The sequence below is a fragment of the Leptonychotes weddellii genome, chromosome 8 (genome assembly GCF_054177405.1).
Source record: "Leptonychotes weddellii isolate Sample4059 chromosome 8, ASM5417740v2, whole genome shotgun sequence".
Taxonomy (NCBI): domain Eukaryota; kingdom Metazoa; phylum Chordata; class Mammalia; order Carnivora; family Phocidae; genus Leptonychotes; species Leptonychotes weddellii.
Genome location: NC_138376.1, coordinates 16,436,213 through 16,455,753, shown reverse-complemented (window position 1 = coordinate 16,455,753; position 19,541 = coordinate 16,436,213). Strand labels below are relative to the sequence as shown.

At 50.7% G+C, this 19,541-nt stretch overlaps 1 protein-coding gene and 1 long non-coding RNA gene across 9 annotated transcripts in view; both read left to right on the top strand.

Moving 5' to 3' along the window:
• The window catches only part of RREB1 (ras responsive element binding protein 1), a 176,547-nt gene that overhangs the window by 128,128 nt on the left and 28,878 nt on the right, over nt 1-19,541 (top strand). For all 8 annotated transcript variants that reach the window (XM_081827716.1, XM_081827715.1, XM_081827717.1 and 5 more), the window contains 2 exons: nt 11,634-11,778; nt 12,329-12,462. In XM_081827716.1, coding sequence (XP_081683842.1) covers nt 11,634-11,778; nt 12,329-12,462 — 279 coding nt within the window. The remainder of the gene's footprint in view (nt 1-11,633; nt 11,779-12,328; nt 12,463-19,541) is intronic.
• On the top strand, nt 80-9,850 carry LOC145722956 (uncharacterized). The gene is made up of 2 exons (XR_014147534.1): nt 80-5,840; nt 6,765-9,850. It is a non-coding gene; the product is annotated as an uncharacterized LOC145722956 (long non-coding RNA).

The following is a 19,541-nucleotide window of genomic DNA, read 5'->3' as shown; positions in this document are numbered from 1 at the left end:
CTGAAGAGGGAGCCCGATGCGGGGCTCGATCCCAGGACCCTGGGATCACGACCTGAGCCGAAGGCAGACGCTTAACGACTGAGCCACCCAGGCGCCCCGCAACATTTTTCTTTTTAACTAGAAAAAAAAACCATGTAAATGTAATACTCCATTCCCTGATCATGCCTCTTAATATGCTTTTCATTCTCTTCGTGAGTCCACATCATTAAGAGGCCCAAGATTTTCCCCTTGAGCGTCAACATTGACAAATCTATGTATCACAGCAAATTGTCCGACTTCCCAGTTTCCCCCGGTAGCATTATTAAGCTTTCACCAGGTGAGTTTATTGTGTGATTATATTTAAACGCTCTTAGCCCTTTCTTTACATCGCATCAGCTGGAAGTGAAACCTGTGTGCCTTTATTTTAAATACAGTAGTGGTTTGTATAAAGACATCCTCTCTGTGTGTCCTCTGAGAGCTCTTCCTTCCTCTCTGGCTGGTGTCGATAAAGGATGCTCTGCAGAATGGCAGAGAGCACCTCCGTTTCTTCATCTTTAACGGAGCGACGTTCTGCTCTCGAGTTTGTCATCATGAGTATTAAGTGCTGTAATAAATACCCAAGCCCCTGGCTCACATAAATGTTCGACAAATTGTGGTTCCCTTCCTTTCTCTTCTCTCTTAGGAAACTTAACCCCCCCAGTTCCTTCTGCATGCTCATAAGCATGTGTGTTTACCAAACCAAGAAGAGAGACTGTGACCTTCTACCACGAGGGTACCACAAGCTGCCATCTAAGAACCTGACAGTCTGAGAGGGTTATTTTGTAGAACAGCTGTGTGCCATAGGCCTGAATTTTCTTTTCTGAATTGTGCAAATCCCCATGATTATTTGAACCCTTCTTTGGGGGGTGGGGAGGATTGCTTGTTTTGTGGTGTTTTTCTGGTTTTTTTTGTGTGTGGATTTGCACCATTTGATAAGAGTCTGTGGTTCTTTTCAGAATTCTTACTTTGACGTTTTGGAAATCGGCAAATAGCAGAAGGCTACCACTGCAGGCCAGAGTGATTTGTCACAGAATTTTATTCTTCAAATAAAGTAAAAAACATAAGAAAATAGCAAAGCTGAAAGTAGACCCATTTCAATTGACAGTCCCTTGCAAAGCCTGTTTTATGTTTGACTGACATTCTCTAAAACATTTTCCCTTCTACTTTGTGTTTGTTTTTTCTTTTCTAATACCCCTTAACAATGAGCATAGCTTATTTTTTTGAAAGGATTTTTGAAAAATGTACTCGCAGCTGGTGCTCACTTTTTATTCAGCGTTTTTCTCCTGAGGACCAGGTAAAGTTCGGTTATACCGAAGAGGGCAGACCAAAAGCCTGCAAGTGTGGGGATGTGAAAGCCTTTTTCATCCTGTCCCCGTTTCTCAAATTTATGATCTGCTTCATAATTAAGGAGTTCATTATCGTTCAGCCAGCTGGATGCTAATGTTCATAATTTAGGTTTGCTCCTATTTTGGCAGAGGTGATATTTGGTTTTAGAGATTTGAGCAGACGCAAAAGAAGTTTCCTTTGAATGCAGGCACCGTGGGATTTTTGACCTATCTCGTTGAAATATTTTGAAAGCTCAGTTGCACCAGGTAAAAGTGGTGAATGGCATCAAATTCTGGAGCATCCGTGCTTGCCCACACTTGAACGGCCTGGCAATTGTGAGAGCTAGAAATGAGGTCACAGAAGGTAAGGTATGTGTTTGCTGGGGGTAGGATGAGGAGCCTCTGCTCCAGACCCCGCTGCGCGCCCTCCTCCTCTCCCACCCTGCCCTCTGCTGATGTCCCGACAACTGCGAACAGATTCTGAGCGTGCGTCACACTTAGTTCTATAATATGAAAGTAGCAAAGTGAGGAAGGAGTTGGGGGAGGAGAGCGGGCCTGCCTGCCAGCGTTAGATCACACAGACTTCAACCTGCAGCTCTGCACCTCGTGCTTTATACCTTGCATTTTTCCGCCTTTGTTTAAATATTCAACCTGTCCAACCTGTTTGGGCTGAACAAGCTGGTGCTAGCAAACATCGAAACGTGCCCACTCACTGTCAACGTTTTTCTGATTTGTTAAGGAAGGTGATTAGCAGCAAATTCTGTCTCCCACCGAACCCCGCCCCCCACTAAAAAGTGAACAAGCAGCACAGAAATCTTAGCATAGGAATTCATCACACCGAATCTCCGCTCACCTGCTCTGGGCATGAGTGTGTGCCAAAGGGCCTTTCTCCTCGGCCACCTTTGGGGCTTAGGTTTGATAGAGAGCTTGTTGGTCTTCAGTCAGGAGAGAGTTTGTATTTCCTTACACGAGAGATTCGGTTGCATAATAGGTATTGGTGTGTAGTGTCAGCACTTAATTCTTACTCTTCGTGCTTATATAACCCAGCTCACAAGAGAGGACTGTTGCAGTTTTACAGGCAGGAAAATGGAGGTGTGCGATGTCACAGGTTCAGCTGAGACTGGAAGCTGGGTTCCTGTGGGTAGAGCGGTGTTCCACTCTCCCTTGCAGCACATCGTTTGGGGATTTGGGTCACCTCTGGCAAGCAGAGGCCCATGTGTACCACATTCATCCCATTGGAGATGCAAGGTGATGAGGAACGGATGCCTTCGCGGAGAAGGGGCTCTGTTGCCTAGCTGGGTTTTGCAGGTGATTGTTCTCCTTGGGTTCATCTATGTTCATCTTTTCTTTCCCTCTCACATTGGACCCAACGTGATCTTGGTCCCCCTTTCCTTCTCGGCTGTTTCTCCCTGGCCCCTGAAGAATACAATATGGTGTCCCCATAGTGGTGGTGACTTGCCTTTTCCCCATGCTCCTTCTCTGTACCCACCACCCACACCTTCCATTTCCCTCTGTGGCATGTGGCGGGCCATCGTGAACAGCTCAGCCTAAGCATTTCCTGTTCCTCTTTTGGAAGAGGCTGAGGATTAGCCAGCAGTGAGTTGGCACTGCCTTATTGTGGAGATAGTCATCTCTTCCTCCTCTGCAAAAAGAAAACGGATGTGAATAACTAGGTGCTACCGTCTTTAAGAAAGAAAGCTAAAGCTAACTCCCTTCAGGGCTGAAGTGAGAAAAGGGTCTGGTGACCACCTTTCAAGTCTACCATGACAGTCAGGACGGGGGATTGGCTTGACTGTAGATTTTTAGCCGTTCGCTGCAGAAAGGCATCATCTGCAGGGTGGGGTGGAGGTGGGTGGTGATTGCTTCCCTCAGAGGTAATGGCTCCGGGCTGCACTTCAGGAATGTCAACTTCAGGTGGGCTCCATCACCAAAGGCTGCAGATATGGGAGTCTCTCCTGGGATTGGGACCTTGGGCCGTCTAGGAGGGTTGAAGAAATGGAGGGTGGTTAGCCCAGACAAGGGGAAGAGTCCATTACAACATGGTGGCTGCCCTAAAAGATCTAAGGGACCATCAGGTGGGAAAGTGGTAACTTTCTACTTATTGTTTCCTGGTTTAACACAGGGTCAGCCCAGGCAGGCCAGTTTCAGCTCTGCGTGAATGAGAGTTCTCTCTGGGTGGGAGAGAGGTCAGCACATTCAGCCTCTGAGATCTTTTGTTTTTTAGGAATCAGTGATTTTATATGGAAATATGTACTGTGTGTCTTCGTGGGTATTATACACAGGAATCCAGGGAGCCAAGTAACATATAGAGAATGTTCTAACAAATAAATTATTTTAGCAAAACAAGGGCAGGCAAAGGAAAGGAAAAGTACAAGGGGGTTTAAGGTGTACTGATCCAAAGAACCTGCTTAGGAACAGGGTCTAGAATAAAGATTTTGCAAAGGTTGATTTTATTGACATGGGCCAACTGCCAAGCTCCCCTACAGTGTATTTGAACACTAGGGGAAGGAGCTTTAGAATGAGCCGTGAAGGGCCCTCTGTTTTCCAAGTAAACCGTCAATAACTGGAGAATGTCGTACCTCGATTCTGTTCTGAGGTCAGCGGCTTCCAGTATCAGTACGGAAGGTAGGGGGAAAGGACTGTAGTAGCCAGAAGGTTGCCTTTCCTCCTCCCTGAAGGATGGCGGAGAGATAGTGGCCTTTGAGGGAAACCTCCTCCTCAGGCATCATAACCCAGCTCTGTCCATCCGGGAGGAAGTGTTCGTACTAGGGTTTTGCATGAGAGGAGGATGGAGAAGAAGGTGCCTTCTCCACTACTGCAGGGGAGCCCAGAGACAGCAGAGCAGAAATTGGGGGTCAGCCAGGACTGTACCCCTGAGTCGGCTGTGGGCTGAGGAGCAGTGGAGAGGTAGAAACTTCACAGGCAACTGTCATGAGCAACAGGGACCCGGACTCCTAGTACCTCCTACTTTCAGTTAGGGTTCCTTGACTTTCCGTACTGTTCCCATCTATGCGGCGTGCCAGGCTGCAGTCCACAGGGGGAGAGACGTTCTGTGCCCTTGGGATGCGTCTCCCCGCTTCTTGCCGGGGAAGAGGAGTTCGTGGAGAAAGCTGACAGGGGATGTGGTCTTTGAAGTCAGCGCGCGGAGGCAACTGCGGGGAGGAGTAAAGCTCGCGTGAGGACTCAGGTGCAAACCTCCCTCTGTTGCAGCGTCCGCAGGTCACGCGGCCCACGTCCGAGGACGTGGAGTGTCGCCGGCTGCGGGGGTGCGCGTGCGTGTGCGCGTGCACGCAGGATGCGAGCGCTTGAGCAGAAGCGTCCCGAGAGCTCTGGGAGCAGCCCGCAGTAGGTGTCCCCACAGCCGGCCTGAGGACAGCAGGGAAACGCCTCTCTGAGGCACACGCCCCACCGGAGGCTGACTTCTGGAGTTTTCGAGGCTGCTTCCATCCACCGCCGTCAGACCTTCCTCCACACCCAGGCACAGCTGGTGTGACCTGCCTTCTGGATCGGCATGACTGAGCCTGAACAACACCCGAATTACTAGAAGGTGGCTCTGAGCTCAGACGTGCAATCACCCTGGGAGGCGGATGCTTGAAGCCTTACCAGCCCCTCCCCGGCCCCTCGTCCACCTCTGTCTTGCACTGCCCTCCCCGGTCCTCAGGTGCTGGCGCAGGCCCGGATGGACTTGCAGGCATCACTCACAGCTCTCCACCCTCAAACCCCTGCCCTGGCCGTCTGTTACAGAGACCGGCAGGAATCTTTCTGGAGGCTGACTTTTCTTTGGCCCAAAATGTAGGTTGTGGAGCGGTGATGCTTGTTAATCTGATTCATCCCCTCTTTTGGCTGTCACAAGACTTTGTTGGAAAAGCAAAGCGAGCACCGGTAGGAATGGGGATAGATCTATCATCAGGCTGCAAAAACCTGTTGGAGCCTGTCGGCTTCAGTTTGGCGCACACCCCACCCCCCCAAGCAGGGCTGAGTTCTGTTTGTGTATGTTTTGTGTCCTGTGTGCTGAGTGACCTTCCTTATGATGCCGTTCGCTCAGAGGATCAAATAATTCAGCTCCTGGGTTAATAAAACCTATGAAGAAATTAAGCAGAAGTTAGCAAATACCAGAAGGGTCTAGATCTTGCCTGAACCTTGACCTTCTCAGGTAAATGGGGTAAAGTAGCTATGGAAGAACGTGAACGGTGTTTGAGACGTGCCACGAGGACACCTTCCAGTGGGTGATCCTTTAAACTTGTTGAGAGTTGTCCAAAGGATTTGACCCCCAAAATAATTTTGAGGATGTTAAATTTCGTCACTGTTCTCGTTACGTATTTATGCCTGAAAACTTGTGCAGGGTCTGCAGGTATATTGCAGTGTGAGCCTGGGAGTCGTGTAATGCTCTATCCCCACAATGGTGACATTCCTCTCAGGTGGTTCACCGAGCCTGTGACCAGGATGAAGAGTTGAAGAAGTGAACTGTGATCCACTGGTTCTCACACTTGAGCAGACGTGAGTGTCACCTGGAGGGCTTGTGGAAACCCGGGGTACTGGGCCCTGGCCCCGAGTCTCTGAGTCTGCAGGCCTGAGAACTAGCTTTTGTGACAAGCTTCTGGCTGGTGCCATTGCTTCTGGTCTGAGGACCACAGCTTGAGACTGGCCGATTGGTCCTCATTTTACACATGTGGAAACTGAAGGTGAGGTAGTCGGGGTAACTTGTGGTGTCTCCCTGGGTGCTGAATGGTAGAGCTGGGATATATCTACACTGTCTCAGTGCTCAAGATCGCCCCCAAGACTTCACTGCCCTCACATGGTCTCTCTATTACACCATCGTCCCACCCACATTTGCTTTGTCATCTACCCGAATGCCCACTTGCTGCTCTGAGCAAGCCAGTGCTCGAGTGGTAAGAGTTTACCTTCATTTCCAAATCTGTAGACTTACATACCGAAGAAAGGTGAGCAGAAAGGTCCTGTATTTGGAGAGCTGGAGGTGAGGAAGTTCAGGGAGGAAGAAAGGGGTATGCTTTAGGAATTGGTCTGTCTCTGCTGAGTTATGAGATTGGCATTCAACTCTTGTACAAGATGTATTTGTTTAGCTGTGATGCGTTCGGTATTCTTACGAACAGCCCACTGTAGCTAAACTGGGTCTTTTTACATTTTAGAAAATAAAGGATTACATTTACAAGAGGAATATTTGAGTTGAAAACCAGCATCCATGCCAAAATTCAAAGCAGGCCCCTATCAGTACTAAAAAGTACTCGGATTTAGATTTTTTTTTTTTTCTACTTTAAAAAACATCTGCAATATTTGTTTTTGTTCATTACTATAGAAACCTCCTCCCCCACCCCCCCAACCCCCGCCCCCAGCCCCGGTGTTACAAATGGGAGAAAACTTCACTTGAATCCTCAAAGAGTTCTGATAACATTCCTTCCTTAGACCATGGTGTGGCAGGATTTCTACGATTGAAGTGACATGCCTCTGAAGGAAAATTCTAGAATTTTGTGCCAAAAGCAGCTTACTGTGAATGTAAGTGGACTTTTGAATGCACGAACACAGATTCGTACCAATAATGGGGGAAATTCGTGCGGGTTCTCAGTTTTCATCTTTTGGTGTTTTTCATTAAAGTGCCTTTATCACAGCACTGTTTACAATCTCCTATCGAGTTTGCTCACATTAAACCCTAGTAAGGGTATTAATTATGAGGTTTCTTGGAGGCTGAGGACGTGGTTGGAGTGATAGTGCAAGTGGACAGGTTTTCTGCATGTCCTTCATGCATTCGTCTGTCCGGCCATTCAGCCATTGGCAGATATTTATCCACTACCTAGTATGTGCACCTAGGGCCGGTGCAGAGAACGAGAGAGACAAGGCCGTGATGAAACTTATTTTTGATTGAGGCCGAGGAGACAAACAAGTGAAATACACAGTATTTTCAGTTTCTGGTATGTTCTGTGAGGAAGGTAAAGCAGGGTGGTGGGCTTGGGAGCCTCTGCGTGAGTGCGGTGGGACACTTGCCGTGGAGCTTGAATGGCCGGCACCAGCCCTAGGGTCCTGAGGTAGAGCAGCCGAGCCAGAAGGGACAGCGAGTGTACCAGCCCTGGGTCCTCTCTCCCAGAGAGAACCAGTATGTCTGCGAGGGCCTTGAGATCAGGATAGGGCGCCAACAAATGAGGCCTGAGAAATAGGCCGAGGCCACATTCAGTTCTAGGAAGGGAACTGTCAGAGAGGCCTGCGAGCAGGGCAGTGGTATGACATAGCGAGCTGTGTTTTAGAAGCTCGGTCTGGCTGTGGGGTAGAGAAGGCATGGGAGCAGGGCCAGAGGGAAATCAGGGAGGTATCCGTTTAAAATAGTAAGACCAGCCGGTTGAAAATGCTGTCGTCTTGGATGTTTTTTGCAGTGTTACCCATCCCTGAGTTATAAAGGTACCTCAGTCCTTGTGCGTAAATGCTTGCACATTTGTTCAACTCTTAATCTTCAAGACAAATTTCTGGAAGTGGAATTACTGGGGTAAAGGGCACACATACTTAAAATTCTGCTCCGTGTTGCTCAGCCGCGTTGCAGAAAGGTCATTACCATTTTTACTCCCATCACCAGTGTGAGAGCCACACTAACTCTGCTCATTTCTCATCCCTGCCAGTCTGGCAGATGAAAAGTTGGAAAGTGCTCGAGTGTAGAGTAGAGGAGACGGGCTCGATGGCAGTTGGAGTGAAGAAGTCACGGGGATCTTAGTTGGAACTGAGCGTGTGACATCCCTGTTGAACACGCACGCAGGAACCCCAGCTCTGTTTACGCCACCTGCAGAGGTGGTCGCCCCAGTCCCGCGCCCTGCACCCTCAGACCACATCCAGATTGCCGCTCCTTCTGATCCAGCGTGGCAGAAAGGATATCCACATACCGGGGCGCATCCCAAGGTTAGGAGTGACCGGTATAATTCAGCAGCGTTGAGAGCAGAGCCTGCGGGGGCTGGCTGGAAGAGCCGGAGTTGTCCAGTTTGGGGAAGAGAGACTTCCGAGAAACACAGTAGTCCTCTTGAATTAATTGAAGAGCTGCCGTCTCGGAGAGAATGTAGACTTGATTCGATGTTGCCCTCGAGGACAGATAGACATTTAAAGGAAGGATGGGATTTTTGGCTCAACATGGGAAAGATGGTTTTAATATTTAGCATCGTTGCAAATGGAAAAGTGTTGAAGCATCATGAAATGCCGATCTGTCCGGCGTGCTGAGGGGGAGGCTGGCTAGCACCTCAACTCCCTGCCAGTTCTGAGGCTCGTTGTAGTTTACTGGTTCTTAGGGTACAGGGAAATGAGAAGCATTTGTCCTTGAAATAAAACCTGACAGAAAAACAGACCCAAGCCTTCTAAAGAGGAGACCTAGAATTGCCCTCCCCGCCAGCCCCCCTGTCTGCTTTGGCCACACTCTGTGAGGAAGAGGCCATTACTGGCTCATTTTGGTGACACGCCCCACTTCCTGTGAGCGTTCGGGAGGAAGTGGACGGTTAATGTTGTCACTCCTACTGCCGGAGCCCCGGGAAGAAGGGAAGGGGTCAGGTTAGATGGAATCTCAACTCCAGATCACATCCAACTTCAGAAACGGCTGAGGTTCCCAGACCCTGGCAGCTGAACTCTTGACTGAGTTGAGTTCATGAGCCTGCAGCTGTTGGTCACCATGTTGCCGAAGAGATTGGAAACTCCCCATGTCTTGGCCAGCAACCAGAGATTGAACCCCAGAAGGGAGCATGCTGAAGCTTTGAACCTGAGGCTCCAAAGGCCTCAGTCGGAGAACTGGAGTGGGTTGACGTGCTTGCCACCAAGCCCTTTGAGACTGCTTTGATCTGGTCTCCTTTTCCTGCCTTTAGCAACGATGCAGCTAAAGGGCAGCCCCAGTTTTTCAGAATAAGACAGAGGCAGGACTGGGGGCGGGGAATGATCTCTTTCATTCTCTTGATGTCTGGCTAGAGCTTGGTACCAGGTGCTAGGCCTTGGACTACAGTCACTCAGAGAGGAAGTGTCCAGGGTCAGGCTGGAGCCCTGAGGTTCCAAAATGTAGATCAAAGGCTTGGCCTTAGGAAGCAGCCTGGGGAGGGGAAGCCCAGGCTCCTCAGTGGGCACACCTGGGTCTGTCGTGGCCGTGTGGGCCCCGGGCATGTCAACCTCTCCACACTTGCGTGGCCTCGTCTGCAGAGTAGAAATGAGAATCTGTAAACTTCCCACCAGGTCCTCTCTGTGTGCTCACTGTTGTCCTTCCTCATCCTCTACTCTGTGGAAACAGCTTCGGTCACACATTCCAGAACTAGATAATAAAAGCATCGCTTTGTAAAAATGCGGATCCTATGATAGAAAAGGCGTAGCTTGAAGTGAGCTAGTGAGCTGCTTAACGGTTGTCAGTCTCAGAGTTCCAGTATTCTCTGAGGTTATTTGTGGCCTCATGTTCATGGGCTCAAGTCACCTATCGGCTGTAGAGAAGGTATTCATCTTTAACTTAATTTCTGAACGATTTATTGACAGGGTTTGGTGCTAATTTACATCCCATAGAACTTTTCGTACTTCCTCAGTTTGTAGGTGCTTTAAACATTTTTTTTTGCATTTCTAAAACTGGAATATGTGATACAGTAAATATCAAAAGAAACTTGCTAGCGTTTTCCTTTTTCCGTCTAAATACATAGTGAGTAGTCTGTAAATCTCAATCAGCTTGGAATAGAAGGGAATACTTAGAAGGAGGCGCTTGGTTCCCAGGAACTTTCCTGGGGCTTCGGGTGACCCAAGAACTAACAATAAAGCATCATCTGGATAAGCTCAGCAAGAAATTAGGTGGATGTGGGCATGGTGGTTGTCTGTGGTTCTTTTCCATTTGCTCCCTTTCAATCTTCCTGCTCCACCACACTGGCCCCCTACTCCCCACCCCAAGCCCTCCAACCCAGACAACAGAGGTTTGGCCTGAGGCCCATCTCCTCCAGGGCTAGGCCACATCCAGCGTGCTGGTGGATGGCTGGGCTGACGTTCTGTGGGCCGGGGCAGAGACGATCAGGGCTAGTGTGGGGGCCCTCCGCCTCCTAAAGTATGTCTGTAGAACAGAACAGGAGACACCCAGGGTCTCACCCCCACACACGGGGTAGCACGGGGCAGGGTTGTGGTGGGGAAAGGCTTTATCTCAGCCATCTCTTTGCACCGTTGGCCCACGCCCCTGAATTTCTGCCCCTGCTTGTGGTTCGCAGGCTTCTTAGCCTTGTCATCCCCGGCCCGTCCCCTCTAAAGAAGGAGCTGAGCTGCGCTTCTTTCTGGATGTGTGACGGGACTGTTTCTGCAAGCCTCGCCATCTTTCCCCATTCCTCAGTGCTTCCCCAGTGAGATAATCCAATGAAAGAGCTCTTTCTAAAAAGCTGGGACTCCATTCCTACATCTGGCACAGTTTAACCCCAGTCAAAGATGATGATGGTGATGACGATTGTCATTAGGAAAACCAAACCCTTTATGTCACAAAGGAAGGAAATTGAGACTGACTGTCTTTCTGTAATCTCTCTCTCTCTCCTTATGGCCCTTGGGACCATGTTCTTAGGGTGTTTGCTTTAGAACTTGATAAAGTAAGGCCACCTAAGTCAGGTCAGCCATAAAGCTTTCTTTCTGGGGCAGACAGACTGACTCTATGTAATGCTTTCTCACACGTGTGTTCCTGGCCTGGCAGACGTTAGGGTCGCAACGTGCAACCTATTCATTCTGTTGCCCCAGCTACCCTCACTGTCTATGAATCCGCGTAACACCATGCGCAACATGGAAAGCCTTTTAGGTTCACTCCAGACATTTGCTGGGTTAGCACTTCTCAGATTTTACCCCCAGCATGCCTTCGAAAGCAGAGGAGAGCGAACACATACTGCTGGCATTTGCGAGGTGGGTTCTGGGGGTAAATGCAGAGTGATCACTTGATGTGTGAACCGGCCGTATCTGGGAGTTCTTTATAGAATCATGTGTCCTGAAATAGTACCTTTCGTCTGAGTAAGTAGAAGAGGCAGTGAGATGTTTTTTTTCATCTCGTTAGTGTCAGTGAAGTTCATGAATGTCTTCCAACAGACAGCAAAGCATTGAGCAACATTTTTGGATAGCGCTTGTGAGAGCTTTATGGAGGGCTTCAGGGAGATCAGAGAAGGCTTTAAAAGGAGAGCAATCACTGTATAAATCCTACCGTCTATCTTAAAGAAAATTCAAGTACCAACACCTAAACGTATAATACGAAAAATGTAAAAGAAATCAACCAACTCAGTTTTTTGCCAAATCACATTGTGTGTGTGTGTGTGTGTGTATGTGTGTTCTTTCCAGACATATGAAGATTCATGAGAAGGACCCTAACAGTGCTACAGCTACGGCCCCCCCATCCCCACTGAAGCGCCGGCGGCTGTCCTCCAAGAGGAAACTGAGTCATGATGCCGAGTCAGAGAAGGAAGACCCAGCACCTGCTAAAAAGGTTCTCGCCACTTCCCCCCAGCCCCCCCGCACGCCGATGTGCCTAACCACGGGACTCCTGGCAGAAATACCTCTAGTCTTTATACTCACAGTCTGGGGACTTGGCAGACATCCATCCTAAGCTTTTAACCTGTGTTTTCCCACACTGTTTTTGCAAGGTGTCTGCAGGAAAGCGTACCTGTGTGCACTTCTCTGTGGGCCCCCCTCACTGAGCCCCATGAAATGAGGGGCTTATTTCATTGCTCTGTGCTTTTTGGTTTCTCCACCTGGAGTGGAAGCTTCCTACGTGTTAGGGACTCCTGTTATTCTCTGTCCCTGTCAGATACTAGGTGCTCCATAAGCGTGGATTGAAGGGATGAGTGGATTGAAGGTGGATGGATGGAAGCATTTGGTGAGGATTTGTTGCATGGATGAAAAGACTGGTCAGTGGCCTCCTTAATCCTCAGGAGGGAGGCCTCCCTGTAGATCCAGATTGAGTATTGGCTTCTTTTCTGAAGCAGACCCGTGTGGGAGACCTCCTTCATGACTTCACTTTTTTCTTTTCCCCCAAGATGGTGGAAGATGGGCAGTCGGGTGACTTGGAGAAGGTCGATGAAGTGTTTCACTGCCCCATATGCTTCAAGGAGTTTGTTTGCAAGTATGGACTGGAGACCCACATGGAGACCCACTCAGATAATCCACTAAGGTAGGAGAAAGGGAACGCACCTGTCCTCTGGAAAGCTCTTTTTCACTCCTGTGTCCTCGGACTTAGGACAGATCCTCACCGCCCCCCAACCCCCGCCCCCCCGGTCCTCCAAACTGAGCTAAAGGGATTTGCCTTGGGTTTGGTGACAAGCCAGGCAACTGAGAAAGGAGGGTGGTGCGGGGAAGCCAGGCTGAGAAGTGGCAGGAGGAGGAGGAAAGTGGCCGGAGCCACAGGATGTGCTCACCGAGGTTCGCTGTGCTTCCTTTTTGCTGCTGGCGAGGCCCCCAGAGCAGTTGCCCTGAGTGCCCCGTGCACAGGGCGTCTCCCGTGACGGGGGGCTTTTAAGCAGCAGGCACATTTTCTGTAACACAAGACGTGGGTCGCTTGTTAGCGATGACTGTTAGCTGTTCACGAATGTGTGTTGCGGACGGAAGGGCATACCAGCTCCTCACCGGCGTTTCGGCTGGATCGGACTGGTAGCACAGAAACCTAAAAAAGCCTTTTGGGGTAAGAAGAGTTCTACTTCATGCAGGACACTCGGCCCCATGTGATGCCCGTCATAGGCGAATGTTGAGAGCTGATGTTCTGATGGTCTGGGTTGCTGACTCCGGGTTTGCTGGGCCTTCCCCTGTCCAGGCAGAGACAGTGCACGGTGCTCGGACTCTCCAGCAGCGCTCAAGGCAGGGCTGCGGACGGGGCTCCCTCGGCTTTCCTTCCCCATCTTCTCGCAAAGCTTTCTCATCAGGCAGCAAGTCCTGTGTTCTTAGTGGCAGACAGGCTTGGGATGTTTGCGGCAGACATGCCACTTTTTTTTTTTTTTTTTTAAAGATTCTATTTATTTATTTGACAGAGAGAGACAGAGGGAGAGGAAACACAAGCAGGGGGAGTGGGAGAGGGAGAAGCAGGCTTCCCGCGGAGCAGGGAGCCCGATGTAGGGCTCGATCCCAGGACCCCGGGATCATGACCTGAGCCGAAGGCAGACGCTTAACGACTGAGCCACCCAGGCGCCCCAGACCTGCCACTTTTAAAATGCTCCTGCCATGGTTTTTAAGCACTGAGAAGAACGAGGTGCCACAGGGGAGCGACATGATCAGAAGGTCGTGTCCTGCAAGGTGCGGCTGAAGCTTCTCCCAGAGCAGGGGCGAGCGCACGCACACCACAGCGCTGGCTTTCGGGAGGCAGCTTGGGAGTAGGAGTCTGGATACCTGTTGGACTCGCCGATGTATGGACCAGCTTTCCTCCCTCAGGACACGTGTTGGGTTGTGACTGGGGAGTGAAGAGGTCTGAGCCAGCTGAAGACTTTTGTGTCGAGGGAAAAGCCTCACCGTACATTAACCTAAAGCCATGTCAGATAACGTTATACTTCATCATATCAGCTTGACACTTTTCCATTAGGGGAAAAAAGAATTTATGAAGAGTTTAAACTGCTGAGCCATTGAAGTGCTACAAATTGTCTTTTCATAACTCCCCCATCTCGAAATTGCCCACTGGCCGCGTAGGAGAGGGTATGGGCTGCTGGTCAGAACTCCTGCTCATATGGGACCTCGGTCGCCTGTCTGTGACCCTCGAAGGGGAGCTGGACCACATAATCCCCGTGTTCCTTTCCAGGCCTTATATTCTAGGGTTTGGTCTCTTAACAGCTGTCCTTCTGTCCACCAGGAAAAAGCACTTGGCTCTTCCTTTTGCAGGCCCTCTAGTCCTGAGAGATTCGGGAAGTTCACGGTTTCGTGAACGTCCACAGCATCCCCAGGATGTGGGCTTGTGGTGGGTGGTGAATATTGAAATAGCTTTCTCAACTGAGGACCCAAGCAAACAGAGGTGAGGCCTCACGTGGTGAGTCGTGGGCAGAGCCAGCAAGTGCACGTGGGACCCCAGTCCCTGCCCCGCGTTCCTTCCAAACAGCCACGCGACTGGGCGCTACGGAGAGTGAACGCGCTGCCCATCTCGGAACTCCTCTGTGTGTTTTATTTCACTTCATACTTTAGTCTGGGATCCGATACCATCTTAGGAATGACCCATTTGCCCCCCTCTAGAGAATCCTATCCTACAGGGAAAATAATTTGACTCTGGCGAGACATTTTCGGGCAGCTGGTGCACATGCCTGCACAACAGCGCTTACAGCCGTGAGAGAGGAAGCCCAAGTGTGCCCTTCTTACGTGGTGGCCTGGATGAGGGTGTGGGCTCCGCTGGAGCGGGGCCTCCCAGATAAGCACCTGCCCCAGGGACAGGCTGGGCTTGCTACTCCGCAGCAGGGATGGGCCGTGCATCGGACACCGGTTGTCCCATTCTGCACACTTCCATGGGTAATTCACTTGCCATGTCCCCAAGGCTGTGACAAGGCAGATGCACTGGGAAGTCGAATCTCAAGTCCAGCCTGTTTTCCTTGCCCACTCAGGAATAGTGCCTTCTGTCTGGTGAGGGGTCGCCGGGAGGAGCTTTGTAGCCTGCTGGGGACTCAGCCCCTTTTGGCAGCCTTCCACCCCACTGGAGCCCCTGGACGCTGTGCCCGCAGTGCATCCTGTGTGGGGGTGAGCCAGCCGTCCCCTGTCTAGGGGCTGTTGCGATGTGTGGTGGGGCTTGCATCTGGAAACCAAAGGGACTTGATTATAGAACATAGTTAATTTCCCTCTTCTCCTCTCTGCTCTGCTGTTGCACGTAATAGCCTGCTATCAGAGGAGGCCATGGGGGCAGGCAGGAGCCAGCAGGGCCCAGCCGGGCAGTGAACTGTGACAGTAGCTGGTGGGAGAGACTGCTTGTTAACCCAGAGCTAAAATAGACACCGACTCCATTTGCAAACCCCAGCGGCAGCAGAACCACAGTGGGATGCTACCAGTTTAAACAGAAAGTTTGTAACTCAAAACAGCTGTTGGCTTCTCGCTCTCCTGCCCTGACACACGCCCCACCCCCCAATCCCCAAAGCTGGCAGGGTGCCTGTTGTCCTTTAATAAAAAGTGTTAGAGAAGTCCAAACTGGTGTAAATGCCGAGGCTGTTCCCCGTTCCTGTTTCAAGTTCACGAAGTGTGTGTTAGCGCAGAGCAAAAGGAAGGCAGGAAGATGCTTGGAGCAGCTCTAGCCCTCAGTGCTGGGCGTTGCTTGTGCTGTGACGTGACCCGCGGCAAATCCGCAGCCCCCTACACAAGGGGGGCTGGCGGAGAGCCAGCATTTGGAATCAGACGTGATGGACAGAGTGTTTTAAATTTTCTAGTGGTCACGTTTTAAAAAGTAAAAAGAAATAGGCGAGATTGATCAAGCTTTTTCACTCATTATAGCACTAATACCAAAATACAGTGTCAACACATAATCGGTATAAAAACTGCCAGTGATGTGTTCTGCATTCCTGGCTGCATACAGAGTCTTTGCAGTTCGGGGTGTGTGGCCCTTCTGAGTTCGAGCCAGCCACGGTTCAGGTGTGCAGAGCCCATCACCCAGGCGCAGGCCCGGACAAGCCCGCCTGCGTCAGGGAGGGCGCTGGGGCAGCGAGCAGCCTGGCGGGCGAGGCCCCCAGGCTTGGGTGTGAATTACTTGTCTCGGGCTCGTGGGGGGCTGGGCCCAGAAGGGTGACAGCTCTGTGGTTACTGTGGCTCTGGCATTGCGGCTGAGGGCAGACATTATCAAAAGTTATTGTCCAGTCTCACGTGGCTTCTTGATGCAAGAAGGGCAGGTAATAGATTTAAATTATTTCAGTTAAAATGCATCCAAATGATTGAGTGCTGATGGTGTGCCCGGCACTTGACCAGACTTGAAGGAAAAAAAAGTGATGTTGGAGATGGGGCCCTCGAGTCAGAAAACAAGGAAATGGGCAGTTATAAAACAAGGCGAAGGGGATAAATTCGGGACCAGGAAGTGCACGGGTTGCCTGTGGTCAAAGCAGAGGGAGCCTGAGCGGGTAGGATAAAGCTTCCCTTGAGTTTTCCACGGGACAAGGTGGTACTTCACAGTTTCCTCCAGGTGGAGGCTCTCCTCGGTCTGAGCAAGGTTGTTTGGAATCTAGGTCAGGAATTAGTCCTCAGGGAACACGAGTGAGCTCTGGCAGGTACACCCTCCCTGCTGGGGGTGGGCCTGTCCTCCACCTGCACAGTGGGGGTAAATGCTGTTACAGACGTGCAGGCCCGGCTGAAAGCCACCCCCTCGTCCTGGTGGTGGAGCGAGATGCCAGAACCTTCTTTCTTCTGGATTCTCAAGTGTTCCAAGGAATGTTTGGCTCCCTTCGCTGCACCACCCTCCCCATACACACCCCCATCACCTGCAGGGAGCCCCTCAGACTAATTCACATGGCGTGACATTGGTCCCACACTTAAATGTAAGGAAAGAGTATAAAAAAATAGTCATCAGCATCTGTATTTAAGAGTCCCAGGGGTCGGTGTCTTGGCCAGGTGGAGGCAGGTTTGAAACGGTGCTGGGGGCTGATGGGGGAGGGGGGACAGATGCCCCCCACCCGGCAGGCCATCCTGGAAGTTGGAGGCACCTTTGTCAGGATGCCCCTTCTCCCTTCTGCCCGAGGGGCCTCTCTGGAACTCGGGCTCTTGAGAGCCAAGGCGGCCACCAGCTTCTGCGCTCACCCCAGCCTGCCCGCCATGAAGCGCTTCGGATCTGCCCTGACTTCACGCCACACTGGTTGGTTGGACGGTCCAGGCAGGGTGTCGGGACGCGGTGTGCAGTCTGGTAGATTCCTGGGCGTGGGGAGGGCAAGCTGCCGCCCGCCACCGGCCAGGGTACAGGGCCCTCACTGTTGCTCCCAGCAACTGGGAGAGATTAGTGCAGCTGTTGGATGTCAGTTCTCTGGCTGGGATGGGAGGGGAGGGTGGGGAGGGTGGGCACCAGGGCAGGAATGTCTGAACCGGGTGGGGCTCTGAGGAGAGGTTGTTTGCACTTACCCCTTTTTGCCTCTGGAGACAGAGCAGGGAAAAATGAAGCATGAAATCCCTTTAAAAAAGGAATGTCAGTCTCTCGATTAAAACACTGTAATGGGCAAGAAATTCAGTATCTCAAGGAAGTAGCCAGGGTGAGCTCAGCTTTCTCGGCAAGGTATCTCCCAGGTTCTGATGACAGGGGCCGGGCCCTCTGGCTGCCCAGAGAATGTGAGGGGCAGGAAAGGCTCCCAGGTGAGCCACTGTCCAGTGTCTGGCCATTAAGAATGTGCCCCGGGTTGGAGAAGAAGCTGGGACGTCACAGAGTGGGAGTTAAGTCGGCCAGTTCCATCCCAGCCTGCCGCCTAGCTTGTGTCTGGCCCCTGGGCCAGCCGAGGCTGGTTCTCTGTCTGGAAAATGCATTTGCGGACTGTGGTGAGGAGGAAGGGGGACAGTCCAGTCCTCAGATGGGTATCCCATTCCAAGGAAACTGAGGTGTCGCATTCAGGGCCTTCTCCCAGGTATTGTGTATTTGACAAGAGAACATGAAAGCAGTCTGCCCTTGAGTCCTCATTGTCATAGAGCACCCCTTTCATCTAGTTCTGCTTTTGTAAAGGTTGGGAAGCTGAATGACCATTTAAATTTGGTTTGAGTCCTACCTACCGCATTTTGTAATCTTTGTTATCCAGCTGTGAACTCTGGATAGTTAGAAGCTTGAAAGGACTGGCTAGCTTTAAAGAGCAGAGCCACACATCATTTTCCTTGGATGGTTGGGGAAACCAGAGATTCTAAAGAAATGCTTTCTAATGTTTGAAATTTGCCAAAGCGGCCTTTCAAAAATTAAATATGTTTAGCATAGGGGGAAAATATATATATATATGTATATAATTTATATAAAAACCCTTTCTTGATGGAGGTCCCCTGCCCCTTAACTGCCATCATATCCTGGTAGATGTGGTGTTGCCTTAAAGGTGAGGCACCTGGTGGGGAGGCGCTGGTTATCTCTTCGGCCTGCTCTTAAGCTTTTCTGTGGACTTCAGAGTTCTCTTCCTGTTCTGAAGAGCTGAGGTCACCAGATGAATACAGTATTACTGTAGTGAGCACTGGGAGGAGCTAATCCCCAAATCTGTTTAGCTGCAAGGTTTCTGTTTTTTGTTTTAAAGCTTCTTGCTTTCCACTTCGGTAAACCCCATTGCTAGTAACTTTGCCTTCAAATTTACCTTGGCTTGACTCTCAGTCTTGGGTGTGTTTGTAGGCTTCCTTCCCATCGTAGGCACTTTGGGAAGGCTATTTGGAAAACCCACTCTGGTTGGTGGGCACACATTCCTTATTTCAGGGCTGGTGTCCCGGATGGTGACAGTTATTCCTGATAGGGTAACTGTTCACTCTCCTATGAGCCTTCAAACTGCTGGCTTTGTATCAGGCTTCCTCTTGGACCCTCACCCCCTACACAGACTCCTCAGACCGTAAGAGCGCATTTATCGCATTTCTACCCCAGATCAGGGTTATATAGTTTTCTTTGAAGAAATCAGTAAGAAGGATGTAGCATCTTCTCACAAGGGCATGGCTTATAAAAGAACTGGTGTCATGGTGCCCTGTCTCATTGTCACAGGTGTCCATCTTCAATTCATGACTTTAAAATTTTAACTTTTGTCTTTTTTAAGACTGACTAGTGGTGGATCTGGGTATGGATGAGAAGATCATTCATTGTCACTCAAGTCCTTTGAGAATTGAAAGGACAGAGAGCCCTCAGCTAAGGAAGGAGAGTTATCTCCTTGACCTGCTGGCTTCTTCCAGCCCATGCCTCGCTGTCCACGGGCCTGTGACAGCCGGTGGCAGAGGCTGAGCTGTGGCTACAGGACCCGTGCAGGTCACTTCACCTGTGAGAATTGGGCTTCTCTACCAGGCCAGCCCACGTCAAATCTAGGGCCAGTCTGCTGTGTGATTTTGCTTATTTGCTTAATTTCTGCAGGAGAGGGGACAGGAAAGGCTGTGGATAAAGTGTATATATTGAAGGCTCTCTGTGTTCGTGGTGTGTCCCTCCAGCCCGCAGGGGCCGCAGTGGAAACTTGGCTCACCCTCCTGCATGCTGCTGGGAGGCATTTCCCTCCCCTAAGACCCCCCACCCCGGCCCTCTCCTATCTGTGCTTCACTCCTACCCACACCCCTTTGGTGACAGTGCAAGTGGTGCTAAGGGAGGTGGGGGGAGGGCGGGGGGAGCAGATAAGCTGC